The sequence below is a fragment of the Phyllostomus hastatus genome, unplaced genomic scaffold, assembly GCF_019186645.2.
Source record: "Phyllostomus hastatus isolate PE091 unplaced genomic scaffold, TTU_PhHast_1.1 phas_contig_159, whole genome shotgun sequence".
Classification (NCBI taxonomy): Eukaryota; Metazoa; Chordata; class Mammalia; order Chiroptera; family Phyllostomidae; genus Phyllostomus; species Phyllostomus hastatus.
This window is the reverse complement of record NW_025333640.1, coordinates 13,177,570-13,200,614: the sequence shown is the minus strand read 5'-3', so window position 1 is coordinate 13,200,614 and position 23,045 is coordinate 13,177,570. Positions and strand designations below refer to the sequence as shown.

General features: G+C 34.2%; 1 protein-coding gene across 1 annotated transcript in view; it reads right to left on the bottom strand.

Annotated features, from left to right (window-relative positions):
- The window catches only part of LOC123814065 (probable ATP-dependent RNA helicase DDX60), a 78,042-nt gene that overhangs the window by 40,850 nt on the left and 14,147 nt on the right, over window positions 1–23,045 (bottom strand). Inside the window, 14 exon segments of the mRNA XM_045831625.1 lie at window positions 3,870–3,965; window positions 4,446–4,565; window positions 6,173–6,322; window positions 7,220–7,375; window positions 7,816–7,979; window positions 9,346–9,598; window positions 11,534–11,700; window positions 13,519–13,634; window positions 17,668–17,770; window positions 18,800–18,955; window positions 19,781–19,807; window positions 19,810–19,921; window positions 21,423–21,581; window positions 22,769–22,939. Coding sequence (XP_045687581.1) covers window positions 3,870–3,965; window positions 4,446–4,565; window positions 6,173–6,322; window positions 7,220–7,375; window positions 7,816–7,979; window positions 9,346–9,598; window positions 11,534–11,700; window positions 13,519–13,634; window positions 17,668–17,770; window positions 18,800–18,955; window positions 19,781–19,807; window positions 19,810–19,921; window positions 21,423–21,581; window positions 22,769–22,939 — 1,950 coding nt within the window.

Sequence of the window (23,045 nt, the reverse complement as noted above, 5' to 3'; positions counted from 1 at the left end):
GGGGAAAAAAAAGAAAAATACGTTAATGACATCAGAAATATATTGATGACAAGGTCATTTTAATAAATAAAATTGTGAGCACGCATTTGAAGTGCTAATAAATCAGAGATGAATGTGGAATTTATAATGATGTGAAACTTGGTAAGAAGCATTCATTTTTTGTATTTTACTAAAGATGCAAAAGATTTTAAATAAACATTTTGCAGCTTTTTCTTTCATTGTTATATTAGAGGACATTTAATTTCATCTTTTTACATGGACCGACACCTCTGCAGGCTTGTGCTGCCTTCCAGCACAGAAGAGTAGTACAGAGCATTAAAAGCACAGACAATGGAAGCAGCTAGCGTGTGTTCTAATCTTGGCTCTGCAGTTCACATGTGGTGAACCAGGGAGAGTGAATCTCTCTTTGCCTGAATTCAGTAGCCATACAAACAGTAATTACTTTATTGACTTTTTACAAAGAGTAAATGGCATTATGGGTAGAAGTCATTTAGGATAAATATCTTTAGTAAACATTAAAATAATGGTAGTTATTAGAATTTTATGTATAGCAATATGTGGAATGCAATTATTTTTATCTAATCTAATCTTTGCATTCTTTTTTAACCTTTGTTTTATTGTGAAATATAACATTCAATAAACTGTGTAAAATAGATTGTCACATGAACAAAGTATTATTCAGATTAACTAAATGAAGCAAAAATCCTTATAAACTAGAACAAATATTTCTAGTCTCTCAGAAGTCCATATTGTAACAAACTCCTTTGATAGGTATTATGTTTTTTTTAAATTATGACTTGGTTTTCATTACATGTCTTTATACATACATTTATGTGTGTTCACAAACAATATAAGTTGATTTTGCCACTTTTGTAAGGTTTTGTAATTTGAATTATGTAGCATGTGTCCTTTTGTGTCTACCTTCCTTTACTCAGTGTTATGACTTTAAGATTATTCTCTTGTATTTATTTTTATTACTCTATGCATTCTACCACATAAATATTCCACATTTCCACCCTAATGGACATTTGAGTTGCTATTCTAAACATTTTGTGCATCCCCTGGTCCACATGTGCGAGAGGTCTTAAATTGTCTTATTTTTGTAGACCTACAATCTTTTTTTCTAGTCCTCAAGCACATAATTAGAATTGGAGTTCCTCGTTCATGAAGTATTGTCATCTTTAGGTTTTGTCAAAAAAATTTCGAATGCATGTGAGTCTTCCCATCATTCCAATTCCTTCAAGGCACTCGACAGTGCCAGATTCTCACCTTTACTGTCTGGTGGGTGTGCTTTATCGTGACATTAATGTAACCATGTTTTCTTTTTTTAAATGGAATTTATTGGGGTTACTTTGGTGCACAAAGCCATACAGGTTTTAAGTGTGACCAATCCAGAAAAACATCATCAGCCTTTTAGTTGAGTTTCTTTTCATGGGTATGTAAGTCATTTGGAAAGCTCCTTTTGTGTTTCTTTTCTCTTAATATCTTAGAGAAATCCTGATATGTTTTGAATGAGAGTTATTTTTCCAAATATAAGTTGCAAATACCTCCCACTTGGTGACTTATAATTTCAACCTTTTAATGATATATTTTGATGAATAAAAATTCTTGATCTTAATCCAGTTAAATTTGTTCATCTATTTTTTTATGGTTTGTACTTTCAAGTTTGTGTTTAAGAGGTCTTTATCTACTCCTAAGTAATAAATATATTCTCTTCAGATAATATATTCTAAAGTTTTATCAATTTGCCTTTGACATTTCTATGTTTAAATCATTTGAAACTGGTTTTGTGTATGATGTAAGGAAGTGATCTAATTTTTTTTCTCTTCATATGGATTTCCAGTTTTTCCAATACTGTTTCCAGTGTCACTTTTTTCTTAAATTAAAGGTCTATACAGGATTCTGTTTCTGGGTTCTTTGGCCCATTTGCCTATATGTTTATCCCTGTTTCAAAAGACATCACTTCATGACCTCTGGTCTACAATAAATCCTGATTGAAATCCTGAAAGAACAACTTTGTCCACCTTGATCTTCTTTTTCAAATGCATCTCTCTGCCTATTTTTAATCTTTTTTTTAATGTATCTTGGCTAGTTTTTGCTTTTTGCCTTTCCATGTAAATTTCAGAATCTGGTAATTGGTTCTCTCCTCCCAACACACAAACATGTGCGTGCACACACACACACACACACACACTGGCACAGATACTATGACAGGACAATCTGTGAGTTTTTATTGTGACTGTCCTGAATCTAGAGGACAATTTTGGGATCCAAATTGTCCAAAATAACCTATCTGTGTCCACAATGATCTATTATAATTATAATCATAATATTGAATTTTCAAATGCAAAAACATGGACTACCTCTATTCATTTTATTCTTTTTTTTTATAATATGACTAATTTTTAAAAAGATTTTATTTATTTATTTTTAGAGAGGAAAGGGAGGGAGAAAGAGAGAGAGAGAGAGAGAAACATCAATGTGCGGTTGCTGGGGGCCGTGGCCTGCAACCCAGGCATGTGCCCTGACTGGGAATCGAACCTGGAATGCTTTGGTTCACAGCCCACGCTCAATCCACTGAGCTACGCCAGCCAGGGCTCATTTCATTCTTTTAAAAAATGTTATTAAACATCACTCAGTAAAGTTTAACAACTTCTATATAAAATCCTGTACATTTTTTAAAAAAATTATTCCAAACTACCTTATATATTTTGTGATATTATAAATGCTATAGAATACTTGTTTATCTCATTTTTCTCAAATGTGTTGCTGATATAAAATTATTTATCAACTTGAATTTCAATGCATAAAAACTATAAAGATATATTCTTGGCCTAAATGTAACTATGCTAGAAATACAAACCACAAAAGATAGTTTTAAAAAGTATATTTAGAAATTAAGAATACTTTTTTAAATTAACCTATGGACCAAAAACTAAATCATGATGGCAGTTGAAACATTTTAAACTGAATGATAAAAAAGGTAATTTTCAAATGTTGCTAAAGCAGTATGTTAAGGTTAATACATAACTCTCAATATATTAATGCATTAGAAAAGAATACATACATATATTAGAGAAAAACTAAAAATCTATGTTCAAATTATATCATCTTCCTAAATTTGCAGTTTATTTTGTTTGTTTAGTTTGTTTACTTATTTTGTTTGCTTATTTGTACTTTGCTTTTTATTTCCTTCCTGATATCATCCATCAAAAGAATGCTAGCTAGTGTAAGAGGCACTCTTAAACCAGCAATAGAGTGACATGAATAATTTTAGCCATTAATGCAACAAGGTAATAAGAAAGTACCTCTTAAAAGACACTTAATTCAGCTCTCCCCACCGTGGCTGTTCCCTTGAAGCACCTGTCCTGTAAGCTGAAAGGTCTGGGGTTTGATTCCTGGTCAGGGCACATGCCTAGCTTGTGGGTTCAGTTCCTAGTCGGGCATATTGAGACGCAACTGATCGTTATTTCTTTCCCTCCTTTTCCCTCTCGCTAACCTCAATAAGCATATCCTCAAGTGAGGATAAAAAATTAAAAATAGAATAAAGTAAAGGTAGTTGGTTCAGTGGGATGAAGGTCTATGGCTTAGAGAAAAAAATGTCTCTTGTTAATGCCTTAGTGTGTCCAGTGATTTCTGGGCTACTTTTCCTCTGCTACTATCACTTTTATCCTAGAATTTTTTTTTCATTTTCCCATTTCCACTCCTTTCAGATCTGTCTTTTACCACCATCACATTAGTCTATCCCTTCCATACAGTGAGTATTTAATAACTATCCATACAATTGCCATCTTTACTAAAACACATAGCTACATGTTCTATGTACATCAAAATACTTAGTGGAGCAATGGTAATGAAAGGTAGCATACCTCATCAAATATGACATATCTTATCCTTTTCACCCACTTTTGACCACGAGGTGACAGCAAGAGTATTTCCAAACACTGAGGCACTGTCACCAATATCTGTTTTAAAAAAATTGAAAAGCATTGACTTAATTTTCTTAAAAATCTCAAGCTTCAACTTTTAAACATCAGTAAAATATTTTAAATCACATAATATGTTCAATCTTGTTTGTGGAAAAGTAGAACAAATTTGTGTAACAAATCCCTCAAAAAGGTAAGATGATTTCGTTAAGATACATTTTCCCACGTCATACATTGGGAATATAAAATCATTACAATTTGAAACCATCGCCGCTAAAGGCAGCTGCTTCCTTGTGTTGAAATTTCTGAAAGAAAAGCATTTTACCCTACATATAAAATACAATTTTTAAAAAGTTACCCATATTATTAAGTAAAAATAATATAAACAATATTAAAACATAAATATATTTCTAAAGGCAATTGCGAATTTAATGTATACTCACATTAAAACTTTGAAGTGCCTACTAAAGTGCTGAAATATGCATTATTATCTACTATGTGTTCATGCCTATGACGTACCTGACAATTACAGGTGTCATGACGGTAATCTCTTGTAAAAACTCCACACACCGTTAATCCTTTTGGCAGTGCTTTGGTAAATAAACTGTAGACGGTTCCTACCACTTGATTAACAAGAGCCTTAAATCATACAAGACATAATCCACTATTCAGGAATTATTGACAATACTGAAAACATTTTTTAAAGTAAAAAAAATATCTGGAACAAATTTGCATGCAAAAGGTAGAGTACCAACTTTATATAATTCTTGTCTTAATCAAAGAATTATGAGCACTAAATTCTTCCCACTAGTTCCATTTTGAAGTTTTCCTTAATGTATAACATATGATAGTGCTTATTAATATGATGGCTAAAAACAATAAATAACAGTCTAGGCCACATACATGTAATATCTGTACAGCTGAAAACATATGATGATTTTTTACTTAAAAATCTAATGGGTTCTCCAATATTGGTACATTTCTTAACTTCACTGATCCCCAGTTTTCTCATCTGTAAAGTGGGAGGACTGGGTAATATGACAGAGATGACCCCTCCCAACACTAGCATTCTGAATTTCTTCCCCCAGTATGTGTTTAAGGCCTGAAATCAAGTATTCTCCATGGGGAAAAGATACCCCAAAATCCCTTCCAGACAAAGAAAAAATTCTGATTTAGCTAAGAGCTCTCGACTTTGTTTTACACAGAATGCTGTAAAGAAAGGCGCCTTTAGCACCTGTAATAATCAGGGGGTGATTCCACAGACAGTGGCTGCTTTTCTCTCCTGCTGTTTCTTATGCACCTCTCTACACTACCTTATCCCTGGCACTGAATCATATTTTCTCTTTCAGCAAACTTCTCAAAGGTGTTAAATCCCGATTTTTAATAATTGCTGGACCAAAGGGAGTTTAAGCAATAAAATAAATTATAAAAAAAATAAGGGCAAAGGGAATCACTTACTGATCAATATTGACACCCAAGATTATTTTAGGTGTTTTGCATTCATCATCTCGATGCTTAGAATTAAAGTCCAGCAGCCCCCCTTTATCCTCAGAGTATGTGTTGCTAGACTCCCAATGGATGCCAGAAACCATGCATAGCAGTGAACCTTACACACAGTGTTATCTTTTTTCCTATGCATGCCTACCATTTCACTCAAAGGAAGTACTTCATGCCTTCTCTTTGGCATATCCAAATTGCCGCCATCACTAATTTTGCACTTTGGGGCCATTATTTGGTAAAATGATGTTAATGAACACAAGTACTGCAGTGTTATGACAGCTAACCTAATAATGGAGAGGGCCGCTAAGTGATTAATAGAGGGGGAATGCATATAGCACAGATACCCTGGAAAAGGAATGCTTCAGGTCTTGGGCAGGACAGAATGGGATGGTACGAGATTTCATCAAGCTATTCAGAACAGCACACAATTTAACCTTATGAATTGTTTACTTCTGGAATTTTCCAATTAATACTTTTGGACCATGGTTAATCATAGGTAACAAAAACCATGGAAAGCAAAACCATGAATAAGGGGGGACCACTGTATAATATAAGCATTATTATCCTCTTTTTACATGTAGAGAAACTAAGGTAAGAAACTGGCTCAAAATCACACAGCATGAAAGCACTCGAATCCATGACTGCAATGCTGGAACCTCTGCACTCTAGTACCTCCCTGGGATTCAGGACACAACTATAGTGGAGAAAAGTTTTGTAAGGTATTTAGTGTCCTATGGATACAATACCTTGGTTGGAGCCACGTACACAACCACCCCGTCATCGCTCTCTCTCAGGATTTTCTCCATGCAGTAGTAAGAAGCATAGGTTTTCCCTGATGAAGTCGGGGCAACAATTACAGCAGATTCATTATTATCTACAACATCAAGAAGTTCCCTCTGTATAAAAAGAAATCACATTTTATTTTGAAAATACACATTTAGTGTTGAATTTTAATTTAAAGGCAACTTGACAGCAAATTAGTATTCACAGTTCCTTCTGAGACACAGTAGTTAGTGTTCAAGATGGCAGATAGTTAAGGGAATCACCATTTTTTGTTATTTGGAAATTACTTAATTCACATCACACTTTCTACTAAAAAATTCTTCACTTAAAACTTGGATAAAATCCCCAAATATACAGACATCATCACAAAGGGGTCTGTCTGCCCAGGGTACCGTGCAGCTCAACTCTCTGCATTCTTTTTAGCTTGAGTCGGGGAAACTCAGACTAAAATCAAATTACCAAAATCTACTGTTCTTTCGAGTTCCATTTTTCTGTTTATAAATAAAGGGTCAACAAATGAATACAGTGTAGAAAATAGCAGTTTAAAAAACATGAACATAGGTAATGGGCTATATATTTCTCATTATTTACCATGATATATTGTGAATGACTCCATTGTTTAACTTGGGACAATCTGAAAGCATCACTACTTTCAGAAAACAGTAAACTCTCACCAAATATATATCATTAAACACCAGATACTACATTTTTACATTAAACTGATGTGGATAAAAATTTTATAGTTTAATTGATAAGAGCAGTCTAACTACAGTTAATTCTTAATTCAGTCTCTATCATTTAATACAACCAATTTTTTTTTCATTTCAGTGGACTCTTTTCTTTATTCCTTTATGTCTTCAGCAAAGACACGATTTATTTTCATTGTCAGTATGTTGTATTCTAAAGTGATTTACACATCCCAAACTTGTTGAACGCAGTGAGATCTGAACCAACTGCCTCCATCAAGTTTCTTGGCTCCTCCAGGCAGTTGGGTTTTTTTCCGTGAGTACCTGCCACGTGTCTGGTATGAAATGACGCACTCTGGAATCTGGATCACTTCTTTCTTCTCGAAATAAGTAGGGGCCCATGTATGTTAACTGAAACCGAGCCGCCCCCATGTGAATGGAATATTTAGAAACATTCTTCTTGGTACCTGATTCCTGCACCTAAAATAAGTATGACAGATTAGATTTTTATACTTAAAATTTTAAATCTGGGTAAAAAATTATTATCAATCATGTTGTAGTTTGCTTCAACAAGATTACTATTTCATGTTTCACATTGTTTAGAGTTAACAATGAAGATATAGATACATCTTTACTATAATTTCTAAATACTGTTTTATGTACAATACTATGTTCCATCTAATAAAAATAAAATACAATATGAAATTCATCTTTTAACTATAATTCAGTATAATCTTTGATAGTTGTTAAATATGAACAAGCCCCCCCCCACACACACACACACTCAATAAAACTTGTGTTTCAATTAAGGGACTCTTGCCAATCTTAAAACGGCACCTTTAGTAGATAAAATACTTTTATAAGAAGCTATCTAATGAGGACACACCATTGTTCAAATTATTTTACCCAAAGAACTCTACCTGAGGACATAGTAAGTGTGCCAAGTTGTCAAATCCAATATATTTTAGATATTTGGCTATTTTTTGTCGATGTGTATTTTGTAATAGTTCAGAATATTTTTCATGAATTATGTGAATCCTTTTCATCAAGTTAATTATTATGTTTATATCTCTGGGTACTGCTTCTATTTAAAAAAAACATTGGCATGAATAACTTAAGTTACACACAGTATCGATAATAATATCCCCAAACATTATTTAATTTTATTGCAGTATAAGGAAACCAAGCATACTCATAGGAATCACTCATAAAAATTTAGGAATTCATAGTGACTAGTCAACTGCACAGCAGTTAAGAGTGTGGCTTCAAGTTAGAGTAGTATTGCCAGCATTAGCAAACAAAAATACAAAAGATCCTGTTTGGGATATATATTTTATGATATATATTTTTTAAAAATGCTATTTATCTGAAATTCAAATTTAAGTTACCTGTACTTGTCATAGGAACTTGAAAGTTACATCTCTAAGCTTTGTCTTCTTTAGATAGATAATGAGATACTAATAATAGGTCTTACCTCGTGTGGTTATTACTGAGATTAAGTAAATTAATTCACACATGATGATACAATAATGGCAACCATTATTATTAATTGTAAGGATTAATACAGAGAGTGGAATGAATTGACATTTTTAAGAGAAGGCTATTCCATATTTTATTTTTTAATATTTACTTTCCTATGACCACAATTAAAAGATAAATACTTTTCATCTTCCCTCCAATGAAAAATATGAATTTTTCTGGCCCTCATCTAAACATTGTTGTGCCCTAATTTAACTAATTACTTAAATTGTGCATACACTTTGGAGTAAGAATGTTGTATTAAAGTTCTTGCTCTGTCACTGATATTTGGGCACATAACTTGTTCTACTGGAACCTCCGTTTCTTAGGTGCAATACCAGTGTAATGAAACCTGCCTCAGAGAATTGTGAGAATTTATATATGTATACATAGTAGGTCCTTGGATAACATCATCTTGTTCAATGTTGTTTCATTACAGCGTTAATGAGATGCTTGCAAACTTAACTCTTGTTACTATCAATAATTCGGTGGTAAAATTAGTTTCACTATACGTTGTTTTGCTTAAAGTCACAGAACCTATAGATGACTTTACATGAGAATGTACTGGGTGCAGCTTTGGTGGTAGTTACCACACGATGCACCTCTAGAGTGGGTCCTATGCTCTTCTCTTCAGAAGCCACGTGGACACCTAATAAGGCAGTTAGCTCATGACTGACATTGAAGAACTGTTTACTAAATTGAAGTTCAAATTAAATCTACTCACCAATACCTATCAGATGCACAAATGGCCCTAATGTTATTAGTGGATCAAACAAAAAGAGATGTTCCTACTCTTTGGGCATCAAAGAATTCCCGAGGTCATATAGGCCAGAAAAAATCAGCATATGTGGCCAATATCAATTCTTTTGCTCTGTTCTTACTGACCTTTAATTAATATTTCAAGCAATTTCTAAAATTAATGGTTTACACACCTGGTTTTGAACAGTGTTCCACCCATAATTTGAAACAGGCATCCAATCCTACCATTTCTGCAGCAAATTTTACAGACTTAACAGGGCATGTTTGGATAAAATCTTCTAGTCTTTTTATTCCAGAGTTAGGATTTTCTTTAATTTCCTTTTCAATATATTCAGACAAGTTATTCCATCTTTCTTCCTCTTTTTTCTCTAGTTTAGCTAGCTGTCTCTTTTGATTTTCTTCAATGATTTTTTCTGCATTCGTCTTCTAAAAAAACAAAAAAATAGGAAGAGCCAACAATAAAACAAATATTTTCATGATAATCCATTTGATTTTTTTCAATACATGGCTTTAATTGCATCTTTAAAATACCAAGAATAAGTGTGGGAAATCATTTGACACCTTGCTATTCCTGTAGCTGGACAACTTAAATCTTATTCATCAGCTGGTTGTTGAACTGTTCCCTTTCTAGAAACATCAATACCATTCAAAATTGTTCTGATATCCTTGGTTTTTAACTGTTGTGGCTTGCTGAATCAAAGCAAGTTCAATGTCACTTCCTCTAAGAACTCATTCATCTTTCTAGGCTTTACGTATTGCACAAACAGCACCTGACCTCATCTGAACTCTGTGAATGTATTTTTTATCCTCAAAATTTCAGATTTCAGCAAGAGAACCATCCTCCTAAATACCAACATTGATGGGGAAGTGAACACACACAGACTTCATCTTTTAATGAAAGCCCAGGGTAACATCCTTGATCATCTTCTGTATATGACTGCCGGTAGTGCAAACAGTAGCCATTTCCTTTCTATTTCCCACTACATGGTCAATCTGAGTCTCTTCTTTTCTTTCCAAGGTGACTGAGTTCTAGGTTGATGTGACTGATATCCTGTGCATGCTGCCTCTGGGGCCTTTCACAATAACTGTGTGTCCCTTTAGAGTGATGTTGACACTTTCTAGAATGTCAGTAGTCTGATTGCAGAGAATGGTCTTTATCCTCTCAATAGATGCAGCAAGAAGAGAATGTATTTCACATTTGGTATTTTTTTGAAAGTAATATTTAATAACCTCAGGTCATTAGTTTACATTTAGCACATTGAAGTAGCACATCACAGAGGATGTTGGGGTCCTGAATAATTAAATGCAAACATCTATATTCGTATAAAAATGACAATTCAACTTTCCCTTCTTTCTATCCTCAGCTATTATAGTATTAAATCATTATGTGAAAAACCGGTCTTCTGGCATTCCAAGTCTGTGAGGTGGGGTCTAAAAAACCATTTCAAACTAATATCCAGTTGGAATATTTATGTTTTATAAAACTAGGCAAAAACTGGCCAAGAGAGTAGCAAGCTATGCTTTAGAGAAAAACACATGTAATGTTTGCCCAGTGATTCCCAGAAGAAAAATGTTTATAGGTTGAAAAACCTGGAAGGATAGTCACCAGACAGTCAACAAAAGTAATTTGGGGGGTGGGGCAAAATTTTAGTGATTTTTAAAATTCTTTTCTAGATAATCTAAGTGTACTAAATATGTTTGACCCTTTATACTCTTTTTCAAACAAGCTGTTTAAAATTTGGAAAGCAATGTGCTATAGTGGAAACATTTAATAACACAGGAAAATGTCTATTATATATTGATAGGTAGGGAAATAGCTTGAAAGTAGATAGAGGGATTTTTGGGGGGAAAAACACATCATGAATAAATATGACTGAAAGGATGTATGTCAATATATTAATACTGTTTATCTGTGGGAAGTGAGAACAGACTTCCATTCCCTTCCCTTTTTTCTTACCTGTTTTTGTATATTTCAAAAGAAAGAATTAAACTAATAACAGCATGACACACTATGGATTATACAGTCACAAAAAATGTGTTTTGAAAGATTTTCAATAACATGAAGGGAAAATGACTACCAAAATGCTAAAATTGTATTAGGATTTTGTTTTCTTCATTTCACTTTTTTTTTCATTTTACAAGTATTTTAAAAGTATATTTGTTAACTCATGGTTAGTATTTAGAGTATACTTGATTTGACAGGTTTTTTTTTTTAGGAAAATGTGGGTTTTGTTCTTCTCTAACAACACATGAGATTACCAATGCACACAACACTGGGATATTGTTAAGGAAGGTCTCTCACGGAATGTATGGAGTCTTAGGACCCGCACTTGACTGAGCCCCCATAGATCAAGACTGTACCTGGTGGGTTTTTTTCTTTTGCACTGAAGAGTTTTCTGGAGGTGGCAGATCTTTTCCTCTTATAACACTTACTGATCTGTTACTTCCTATCATAGATTTTCCAAAGAGGTGATAAAAACACTGTAATTTCTGTATTTCCCTTCGTTCTTTGGCATCTTTGGAATTAGCTGTAGGAAATAAATACATTATTAAAATAGACTGACAATGCTATTTGTGAACATGAATTTCATTTAGAAAGCATTTATGAAAAAGCCTTTAACAAATCCCCTAAAACTTGCACTAATCTAATAATTACAGACATGTTAGAGATTGAGATATAGAAATTGAAATTATTTGAGCCATATGTAAATAACATAGTAGAATTTAAATCAGTGTCTGTCATTTGCATTTTCACTTTGTTACAATCTATAAATCTCATGGGTACATCTTAAAAAATAAATCAATGGTGACCTTATGCTTTACTTCTCTTCCAGGACATCGAAACTAAAAGAAACCTCAGCCCTTTGGCATTTTTGATGGCACTGGGTCAAGAACAAAGGACATGAATACTCCACAGGAGCTTCCAATTTAGAAACAGAGTCTCTGAAAACTAGCCCCAAATTAGGTCAGAAATATTTGACTAAAACAACTAATCAAATTCCAGGGAATGTCATAGAATGGACTCTGGAACCAGGAAGTACCAATGTGCAGACTCCTCTTCGTCTGCAGCAGAACTGGACACAACTAACAGGGACGTACCACACTGCTGCCAGAGTCAATGTAAACATGAGCATGTTGCTCGTGTGGTCTGAACATTCCAGCGGTTTCCTGTTGCTCTCCTATCATTCAAAATCCCCACTAAACCCCGCATGATTCAGACTCATCTCACATGGCTCTGCACTACAGGCTCTCTGGCAACTTTCCTATTGGTCCTCACCACTAACACACACACCCAGCTAACTATCTTCCACTTTCAGATTTGGCTGAAAAATTTCCCAAACCCTTGAGCTGACTCGCTTCACACTGTTTGCCCCAGATTGTAGTATTCGCCATAATTTTAAGTAAGTATCTCTGTAATGGTTTGTTTAACACCCGCTTTCCCTGCTAGACTGTGTGCACTGCAAGAGCAAGAACATATCTTTCATGTTCCCAGCTGGGTACCTGGAGCCCAGCCCAAAGCTGGGCTCATAGTAATTCTCAGTTTATAAGATAGATGCTGCATGAGTATGTCAGAGACCTGCAATGCCAATATGGCTACCACTTCCCAATATATAAGGAATCCTAATTGTGTGCTACTGATTTTTAATTTTCTGATACTGATGAGCATGTACCAGTTTTAAATTAAGAAGATAACAAGATTAGAAACTGTATTGGCCCATAATAACTTACTGAAATCAAGAAGATAACAAGATTAGAAAACTGTATTGGCCCATAATAACTCACTGCCAAAATAATTACTAAGTTATTTGAATATATATGACATTTCATTTAATTAACAATTACTAAACAGTATTTTAAACCAAGTAGTTAATAGAATTAGTAATTTGGGCAAATAATGAAAATATAATATGATTAGTGAAGGTATTGGATCTCATAACACAACAGGAATTTTTCATTGAGAGGAACAAAGAACCAAAGGATCATTTAAAATAACAAAAAGTAATTTGTTGTAGCAACCCAAGAAAAAATTTTTTAAGAGATCCTGTCTCAACAAAATAACTTCCCCACCAGATGTAACTTCCCCAAAGTTAACTTCCCCAAAGAATAACTTCCCCAAATAACTATCCAACAGATGGATAGAAATCTCATTTTTCATACTATAAAAACTAGCTTCTTCCTGGTTCTGACGTGAAAGGTATTGGAAATTTGTATGGTGGACTGAGAGACAGAAGGAGAAGACTATACATTAGATTTCATCAATCTCAGAGGAGTCATTTTTCCTTATATATAAGGATAAATTCTTCAATATGTAAGAATATTGAAAATGTTGATGATACTATACTTACCACCACTCCTGCACATCATCCTTTCAAAATCATTACTGAGCGGTCTAGAAGAATGCCAGTGTATGAGTTCATCAAATTCTTTCTTCTTAGAAAGAGATGTAATAGCTGGGTCATCACTGGCAAAAAAATCAAAGAGCATATATTATAAAACACATACATTTTTTTTTTAGTTTTTACCATAAGCCATGAATTTATTTCATGGGTCTCTCCCCTTACTTTTATAATCATACGTGAACAAAAGTATGGTTTTAATGAATCCCATGAAGAAATAGTCAAGAAGTGGGCAAAAGTATCCATAGAAATGTTATCTCTGTAGCAATAAAAAATGCATATTAAGAATTTATTTGTATGTGAGATTGAATTATGCACCAAATAGTAATGAAGTGCATGTAGCATTACCTACAAGAGATGGTATTTCTAAAGTTGAGAGACATTTCTGCATTATTTTAGTTTGCTTGGGTGTATGTGTGTACTTGTAAAATATGTCAAGCATAGAGGGAAAAATAGAGAATAAGTGACACCCATGAACACACTATTCATTTATTCCAAGATATTAACTGAGTTCCTGCCATGTCCCAGGCACTCTTCTAGATGCTACAAATATGATAATGAGCAAAACAGACTTTTTAAAAATGTCAAAAAATGTCTGTGGATTTTATATAGTCTAACAGAGGTTTACAGACAACAAAGAAATATAAAGATAAAATACTGTCATGTGTCACTTAATGATGAGATATGTTCTGAGAAATGCCTTGTTAGGCAGTTTCCTCATTGTGTGAATATCACAGAATTCACTTACACAAGCCTAGGTGGTATAGCCTACTGCATCCCTAGGCTATATGTTATAACCTACTGCTGCAAAGCATGTCACTGTGCTGAATTATAACACAATGGTTAAGTATTTGTGATTCTAAACATAGAAAAGGTACAGTAAAAGTATGGTATAAACGATAACGTGTGCGCACACACCCGCACTTTCAAGGACATGGAGAGGACTGTGGAGGGTGGTGCCTTCAGAGGGAGGATGTCAGGAAGAGGGAGAAAGAGTAAGGGAGAGTAGAGATTGAAAGCAACCCAAAGATATAAAGTTCAAGAAGAGAAATAATAAAAAGGAGAAGGGATAGGACAGAGAGGGAGAGCAGAAAAGGACTAGGAGAAAAGAGATAACCAGAAAAGGAAAGGAAATGAGTTCGTGCACATGAGTGCGTGTGCATGTGCATGCATGTGGGTATGCAGGGGCTTGCAGGGTCCTGGGTACGCAGGGTATGCTGGGTCCTGGGAGGGACAGGCTCCTGCTCTCCCTCCTGCTCTCTAGCTCACTCCCTTGCCAACTCAGGGCCAACATCTTGGGCAGGTACAAGACAGCATGCTGAGCCTCCTTGTCTGTTTAAACCACCCAGATCCTGCAGTAAATTCAACATTGTAGCTGGGTCCAGCCTTTACTTTCAACATCACAAAAGAACTTTTTTTTATAAACCATTATCATCTTATAGGAACACTGCTGTATATGCAGTCATTGTTGACTGAAATGTCATACAGCACATGACTTGTGTATCCAATACTATGCCAGATGGGGACAAGCATGAAGGAGGAAAATAAGGCAGGGAGACAGGATAGTGAGGAAGAGATGGTATGATTTTTAGGAGGAATGGTCAGGAAAAAGCCTTGCTGAGAAGGTGTTTGAGCAATGGGCTGAGGGTTGTCTGAGTCAGACTATTTCAAGCAAATAGAACAGCAAGTAGAAAGGCTGTGAGGTGGGACTACTGTGTTCAGGAAACATAATAGCCAAGACATGGAAACAATCTGAGTATCTAATGACAGGCCAATGGATAAAAAATGAGATAGAGAGAAAGAAAGAAATTGATAGATGGATTTATAGATAAACATTCACAATGGAATAGTCTTCAGTCATTAAAAAGAAGGAGATTCTGCCACTTGAGACAACATGGGTGGACCTAGGGAGCACTTGTATGCTAAGGGAAATAAACTGAGAACGACAAATATCATATGATCTCACTTTTATGTGGCATTTTTTGAAAAGCCAAGCTCATAGAAACAGAGAGTAGAATGGTGGCTGCCAGAGACTGGGGATGGGCAAAATAGAAAGATATTGGTCAAAGGACACAAACTTCTAATTGTAAGAGGAATCAGTTCTGGAGATGGAAGCATTGTTTCCATTGCTACACATCTTTGGCATCACTTAGTCTTATAAATTTTACCAAAATGGTGTTGAATAACAGCTAATTGTAGTTTTAATATTTATTTCCTTGACTGACAATGAAGTTAAACACCTTTTCAAAGTTGTATTGGCTATTACCATACTTGCTTGCCTATGAATTAACTGTTCCTATTCTTTCCCTCCTTTTCTTTTGTCTCATTCATAATTTTCTAATGAACTATAGGAATTCTTTACACTAAATTATTTATATTAATCCTATTCTGGTTACATATATTCTAAACATCTCCAACATTTTTTGTATTGCTGTATTTAATTTTAATATTGTCAATACCATTTTTAAATGACATGTTTTATATAGCATTTAAATGCTCTGATACCTCTACCTTGAGTCATAAAGATATTTTCTTATATTTTTTCCACAGGTATGACTGTTGAATTTCACATTTAGATTTCTATTCACTTGGAATTTATTTTGTTGCATTGTGTCTTCTAGAGATAGAATTTCATTTTTGAAAAAGTATATACATATTTCAAAAATATATAACACTTACAAAATAATTTGTTATTTTCACAATGTTCAGTTTTGTCTTTCATATATGCTATTGTAGAAACACTTTTACTTCCACACGCTCCAGTCTCCTTGTGAGACCACCAGTGTCCACACTCCCCCACCATATTTAATGGTCTCATCACCTTAGGCAGTTAACGGTTTCATCACCATTAGCTGCCTAAAAGATATATCCCTAGCATGATGGTCAACATTTGAACTACCTAAACCACCTTCAGAACCACAATTCCATCAAATCAGGTATCTCTGTTTATCTCATTTTTCATTTAAAGTCTACGATTACAAGGTCACCCTTCATCCTTACCAGACTATAATTTTCCTATTAATCTACTTCCATAACCCAACTAAATCATTTCACTACATCTTCTAAAATTTAGAGACTGTCATTTGTAATGCTGTCTGTCTGTAAAATCTTCTTTGAATATTCCCTTCACCCAGCTTTCTCTAAGATCTGACTCTTCCCTGAGGACTTGTCTACTTTTTTTTTTTAATTGCTTGCTCTTTGTTTTTCCCATCCCTCCCTTACTATTGGGTCTAAAGACAAGGGAATACCCTCCTCACTCATCTTCGCTACTTCAGGACATCTGTTCTCCTTTCTATTACATTGAAATATGGGACTCTGGAATGAGATTCATAGAATTAGCAAATAGAAATGTAGGACACAGAGATAAATTGAATTTTGTGTAGACAATGAATACATTCTAGTACAAGTATATTTCATGCAGCCTCACCCAGTTCAGCATTGACAACCCTTCTTTGTTAAGAGAGTTATCCTCCTCTTATTCCCTTTCTTTCACTGAAGGTATAAACCTAGCAAACTGTCTTTCTCCCCCACCCATTTTCTTCTCCCATCGTCTTGATGATTTCAAGTTTCACAATGATGATTCATTCATATTTATCCTTTAATTTCTATGTTTTGGCTGCCACCACCACCACCACACCTCAGCCACCCATTAATTATACCCTTAACTTGTCACACCTATTACAGAGAAAAAGGTAAAGGAGATGTCTCTATATGAGAGAAATGAAAAAAGGTTATTTAAGGAAGATTTATAAGATGTTTAAAAATTACAATAATCATATATAAAGCAAAATTCATTAAAATTATCTTCCAATGTAAAATTTTAATCATATGTTTACAATAAATACAATAAATCTAGTTCACTATATCCAGTGATATCACAAATAGGTAGCTTTTTTTGCTTTAAATACCTGCTTAGACCCCAACTGTAGGCAACTGCCTCGGTTGCCTGGTACCTAGGCAAGTGTTCCACTGCAGGGAGAACAGCAGCCAGTAGCTATTGGCATTCTGGGCCTGGCTCATGCCCACTCTGTTGTTAACTATACCAGAATGCCAGCATAGTTGCTTATAAAATAAATAAATAAATAAACAAACAAATACCTGCTTAGAAAAGGTAGTTCTGACAAAATATCTCCAGCATAATCTTCTATAATTTCTGCTTTCAGAGGAATGAGTCCTAATTTATGAATTTCTTGATTTGATCCTGGTAATATTTAGAAATATAATTAATATTTGAACATAAAACTCATAAGCATTTACCCTTGTGATGCAAATGTTCCTGGAATAACAAAGTTAAACATTTTCATGATTTATTTCAAAATAAATAATACAAAAACAAACAAAATAAGTAATACTTCAGTGGAATTGTTGCAAATCAGGATGTTTACATCAACTTTATATTATACCTATTAAGTCCCAAATGTAAATGTATATTGAGTGAATTGATGTAGAATTTCATTTCAAATAAAGTTGAAGGCTTTTGAGGAATAGTGAAGAAATGTACTTATTCTGAAACATAGTAAGAACTATGCCTATTTTTCCAGAGACCAAAAGAAATAGGGTTTTGTAAATTTTTTAAATTTAATAATCAATATTAATAAAATGAAATAGTAATAAAATACTTTGTTTCAGTCATTAGTTGAAACTTAAAAGAAACTTATTTCCATTCAGTCCAAATAAGAATGTGCCACATACATAGGCTGGTCTAATCTGCCCATTGCGATCCCCACAGGTCTACTTAAATACAAGCTGGTTTCTTCATATAAGCCTTAACAAAACTTACTGTAGAAAATACAATAAAGATATTATTAAGATGTCTTCTATGTCTGGCTGTGCAGACAGATTTGAATTCTAATCTTCTACCATAAATTTGTTACGTGATCTAAGGCCTTCTCAAGAGCTTATCTGTAATACATGATGAATTATACCATGAATAGGACTGTTTTGAATGGCAATACACAGTACCTAGCAGAATGGGTATTTAATAAAAGTTAGCTCCCTTTCTCATGTCCTTATAATAAATAAATAAGCCAAGAAATAAACAAGTAAAGCTGTGGGAAGACAAAAAAAGGTGTCTTCCTTTTGTCTTTCCATTAATTATGGAAAATAATCAACAGGACTAACCCTGTAAAAAGGTAAAACTTTAAAGGCTCGGATTCATTTTCTAAACATGGATTGGACTACTAATCTTTTTTTGTCCCGAATGAAATCAACTTTTAAAACTTGTCAGCACCTCTAGGTGATGTTTTTTTATGTGTAAGAAATGGCCTGGACGTTGCCCTCACGGGCATGGGTCCTCCGAAATCACCATCCCCTGATGCTGTCAAAACCGTGTTCCACAGCTTCTGATAGCTCTCTTTCAACGTTTCTCCCAGTTCCAGGGTTAGTCCTAACCAGAAGAAAATATAGATCCAAGTTAATAACTAAAATTTGAGTGATAGTGACCATGGTTTTATATTTTTGAGTATATGAGTTATTTTACATGTTTGTCTGAATTTCGTATCGGATGCTTAAAACAAAACAGAATAGGCTCTGGCATATTTTTCGTGATGTAACTATTGTTATTTTAAAAAACTAAAAGTATCATTTAACTGTTACTGGCATTGTTGTATTTTTCTGTCACTCTTAACAAAGCCAGGTAGGTCAAAGAGAAGTCAGCCAGCCCGCCCATAGCTCCACAATGATAGGTGAAGGCGTCAGGAGTCATCTCGGGCGTTCTGAAGGCCATGCTGGAGAAAATGGGGCCAGGCGTCTGCACTGTGCAGTTTCTGTTCTTCACACAATACTGTCCCCTGACACTCCTTTTCCATTTTAACAGAATCAATACCTCATCCAAAACAGTCAGCAGCAAAGCTATAGTGCTGTTTTATAGCATATGCAAATTATCTAATATAAGAAAGATATACAACAAATGGTAACATTTATCATAGAGTTCTAGGTATAGCTCACATATCCTTCCATTTAAACTCTGCCTTTCCAATAGTTGATATTGTCTTACAGTATTGGAAAAAAAAATTTCTTATAAGGTCCTCAATGGAAACATTTACCTCTTATGAAAATACAGGTTTTCCATAGAAAATATCTGCAAAGAAAGCTTCCTATCTCATTGTAGTTATATAATAAATAGCTCATTGCCAGTACTTGCCAGATACAACTCTCACCCACTCACCAAAAGTAAATTAAAAACTTAACTATACAGTTATTGAAAACATACCTCTACTATATTCAATTTCATAATATAAGCAATATTTTTGCACAAACTATTATCAGTTAAGTCAGGTAGGCCACCGTAATTCATATTCCAATTATTTCTAGACTTTAATTGTTTTAGGGTGAAAAATTCACAATACTTTAACTGAAAAAAAAAGAGAGAGATGCATATTTTAATAATCCCAAATCTTCCCAAATGGTTATATCTTCCTTAAACTTTCCTCAATATGATGTATGCCTTCAACTCAGGAAAAGGAACTAGAGTACATAGGAAAAGACAGCGCCACTCTCCTGGCATTGACAGAATATGTGACTATGCAAAAGACTTACTTTCCTTATGCTTCATTTTTTAGAACTGTAACATAACATGGCTAATCTATACCTGTCAATAGTCCTTGTGCTCTAAAATGAAATGATTCTTTTGAATGTATTGCAATCATGAGCAAAATAAATGTTCCTTCATTGACTCAAAATAATAAAGTCATAGAAAAGTACTAGGTATTTCATTGCTATCGCTATAGTTTCAATGAAAAGTTGCTTATGGCATCATTTAATGAGTTAGGGCCCAAATAAACCACAATCACATATCAGATGGGATTTCTTAAATACACAATAAAAATGTCACCTGCATACATAACATCATTGTGCTGACAATGACTAGGTAATACAATCAACAGTGCAGTGTTACAACCATACAACTATGCCTTAATTTATATTATATGAGTTCCTCAATATCTCACTAAGGGACTATTCTAGCTTTCCATAACTTAGCATCCCTTTATCTCTCACTGTGCTAACACGAATGGGAATAATTTTACTTTTTATAGGCTTAAGTATAATAAAATGTAATGTTCTTTTTGGTTCAAGTTTGTTCCAAAACACAACTTTTTTTCTTGAGCTAAAGTTTGAATCCAAAATAAGATTGCAATACACTACACAGGTGATTTTCAACTGGTGCACTGCAGGAATTTTTAAAACACGCAATACCTGCCCATTCGATCAGGAGCACTGACCACTTTTCCCTTAGATGTAGAATTAAAAAAATGACAATGGCCAACACAAAAACATCTATCTGGTGTGAAAGAATCAAAAGTAGACCTCTTTTTTGTCAGATTGGCAAAAAAATATATTTTTTGGTGCACTGCAGAATTTTAGTAGTTTATGTGTGCCATGAGAAAAAAAGGTTGAAAATCGCTGCACTAAACAAAAATATCAAACTAGAAAGCACTCTGCTGAAATATGGGAACAAAGATTTTTGAAGTTTCACAAAAACTGACAAATGAGTTTTAATTCATTTTCTGTTTTAGTTAATAATAAGATGAAATATGCAATTGATATAAAATTTTTATTAATTATTTTTGTATATATATATAGTAAGGATTGTTGTTTCTTCAAAGAAATTGTATAACTATCTGAATTTCTTCAGATTATGCATCATTTCATATGTAGTTGAAGGACTTTTTATCATCTAGTACTTTTATATATGACTGGACTATTTTTCCTAAAAACATGCATTGTTTGCTGGTAGCAATTTTCAAGGTGCATGCAGAAATAAAAGTAATATCAGAAAAAGCAAAGTCTTCTGCCTTCTAACTTTTGCCTTATTGAATTTACAAAATTTGTGAACTTCTATGTGGTCCACGTACCATTCTTAGAAATGGTAAAAGAGTTCTGTCCCAAGCAGAAGCAATGATTCTACTCTTAGCTCTTTGAAACAGGGGTAAACGTTGAAGGCAAGTCACACTAAGACAGTGCATTCTGCAAAGATCTGCCGCTTCATTTAGTGTTGGTGTTTTCTTCAAGTCCTAGAAAAACATGAATTTAAAAATATCAACCTACACACAGGCAACATAAAAATTCAGATATGCAAGAATAGCATTTTAAAGCATCCTACTCAGAATTTCTCCATGATAGATGCATTCTTATTTAATTATTTTAAGAAACTTTTTAATAAGCATATGACTTATTTTTCTAAATAGCACAACTAATTGTTTTTGCTTAGTAGTGAAGACTTTTCAAAATAAATAGAGCCCCAGCATTTATTATATCTAATACTTTCATTTTTTAAAATGGTGGCAAATGAACACCTGTTCGGAGGCATGGCTAGTATCTATTTATTTATAATCTCAAAGCAGAAATGCAAGGAGGGTAATGAAGTTTCTTACTGTCATGCCAGTTCCTATGTGGAAGACCAGGGCTTAGTGGGAGATGTGATCTGCACACTAAGGCAGCACAGTCTAGCAGGAAACAAACTTGGGTTTGCATACTAGCTTTGCCACCAATTAGTCATCTGACTGTTACTCATCTATAAAGTAGAATAACAAGAATACCTACTTAGCAGAATGGCTGTAAAGATTAATAGTAATGTGTATAAGGTACCTGGCAATGGTGCATAATAAAGACTTAGTAAAAGCTGCTCTTATTAATAATATCACTATTGTTATTGGTATTCTTTTTTATTGTATGATTCAATTACAGTTGACATTCAGTATTATTTTATAATAGTTTCAGGTGTACAGCATAGTCCCTGGTCTTCTTAACAGAAAACATGAGTCTGGGCTACAGAGTAGACAGCTGTTATCCAGGTTCATCCCGATCATAGCCAGTGACACTACTCTCCATCTGCTGTAACAAAGGCTAAATCTCCTGTGGGATGGCACCACCTAGGCCTTGAAACTGGCCTATGAAAGTCTTAGCATCAGTGATGATCAGCTGAGAACATGAATGAAATAGATATTTGTCCTTTGGTCAGGGCAGAAAGAGGTGATGAGTTCATTCCAGGAAAAAAAAATTATCCTAACTTGTTCTGTAAAGAGCCCTGCATACCTTCATAAGAACATGATCAATGTATCTGTCAATGTTTACTCAATAAATGTGACAAACACATATTTTCTGTTTGATGAGGAGGTTACACCTATAGTTACTAGTCAAAAGCATGGCCACATCTTTAAAAGCAACATTGAATAATAAATTAATTTTGAAAGAATCCCACCTGCAAGTTTTGCTTTTCTGTGCCAGTGCTTGGGTTCTCATAGTCTTGTGCACCATGTAACATTTTTGCATAGAGTTTTAGTGTCACAGCACATGAAACAGAGCACACAACACTTCTCACATCAGCTCCTTCAGGGCCCAGACTGTGAAGCAAGGACAAGGCTTGATGTATCTGCAGTGAAAAAAAATGTTTTAAAGACCTACTGATTAGAAGGGACAAGATTCAAAGCTCAGGTGCTATTCAGCCCTGAAAAAAAAGAAGTTTAATTTTTCCCATA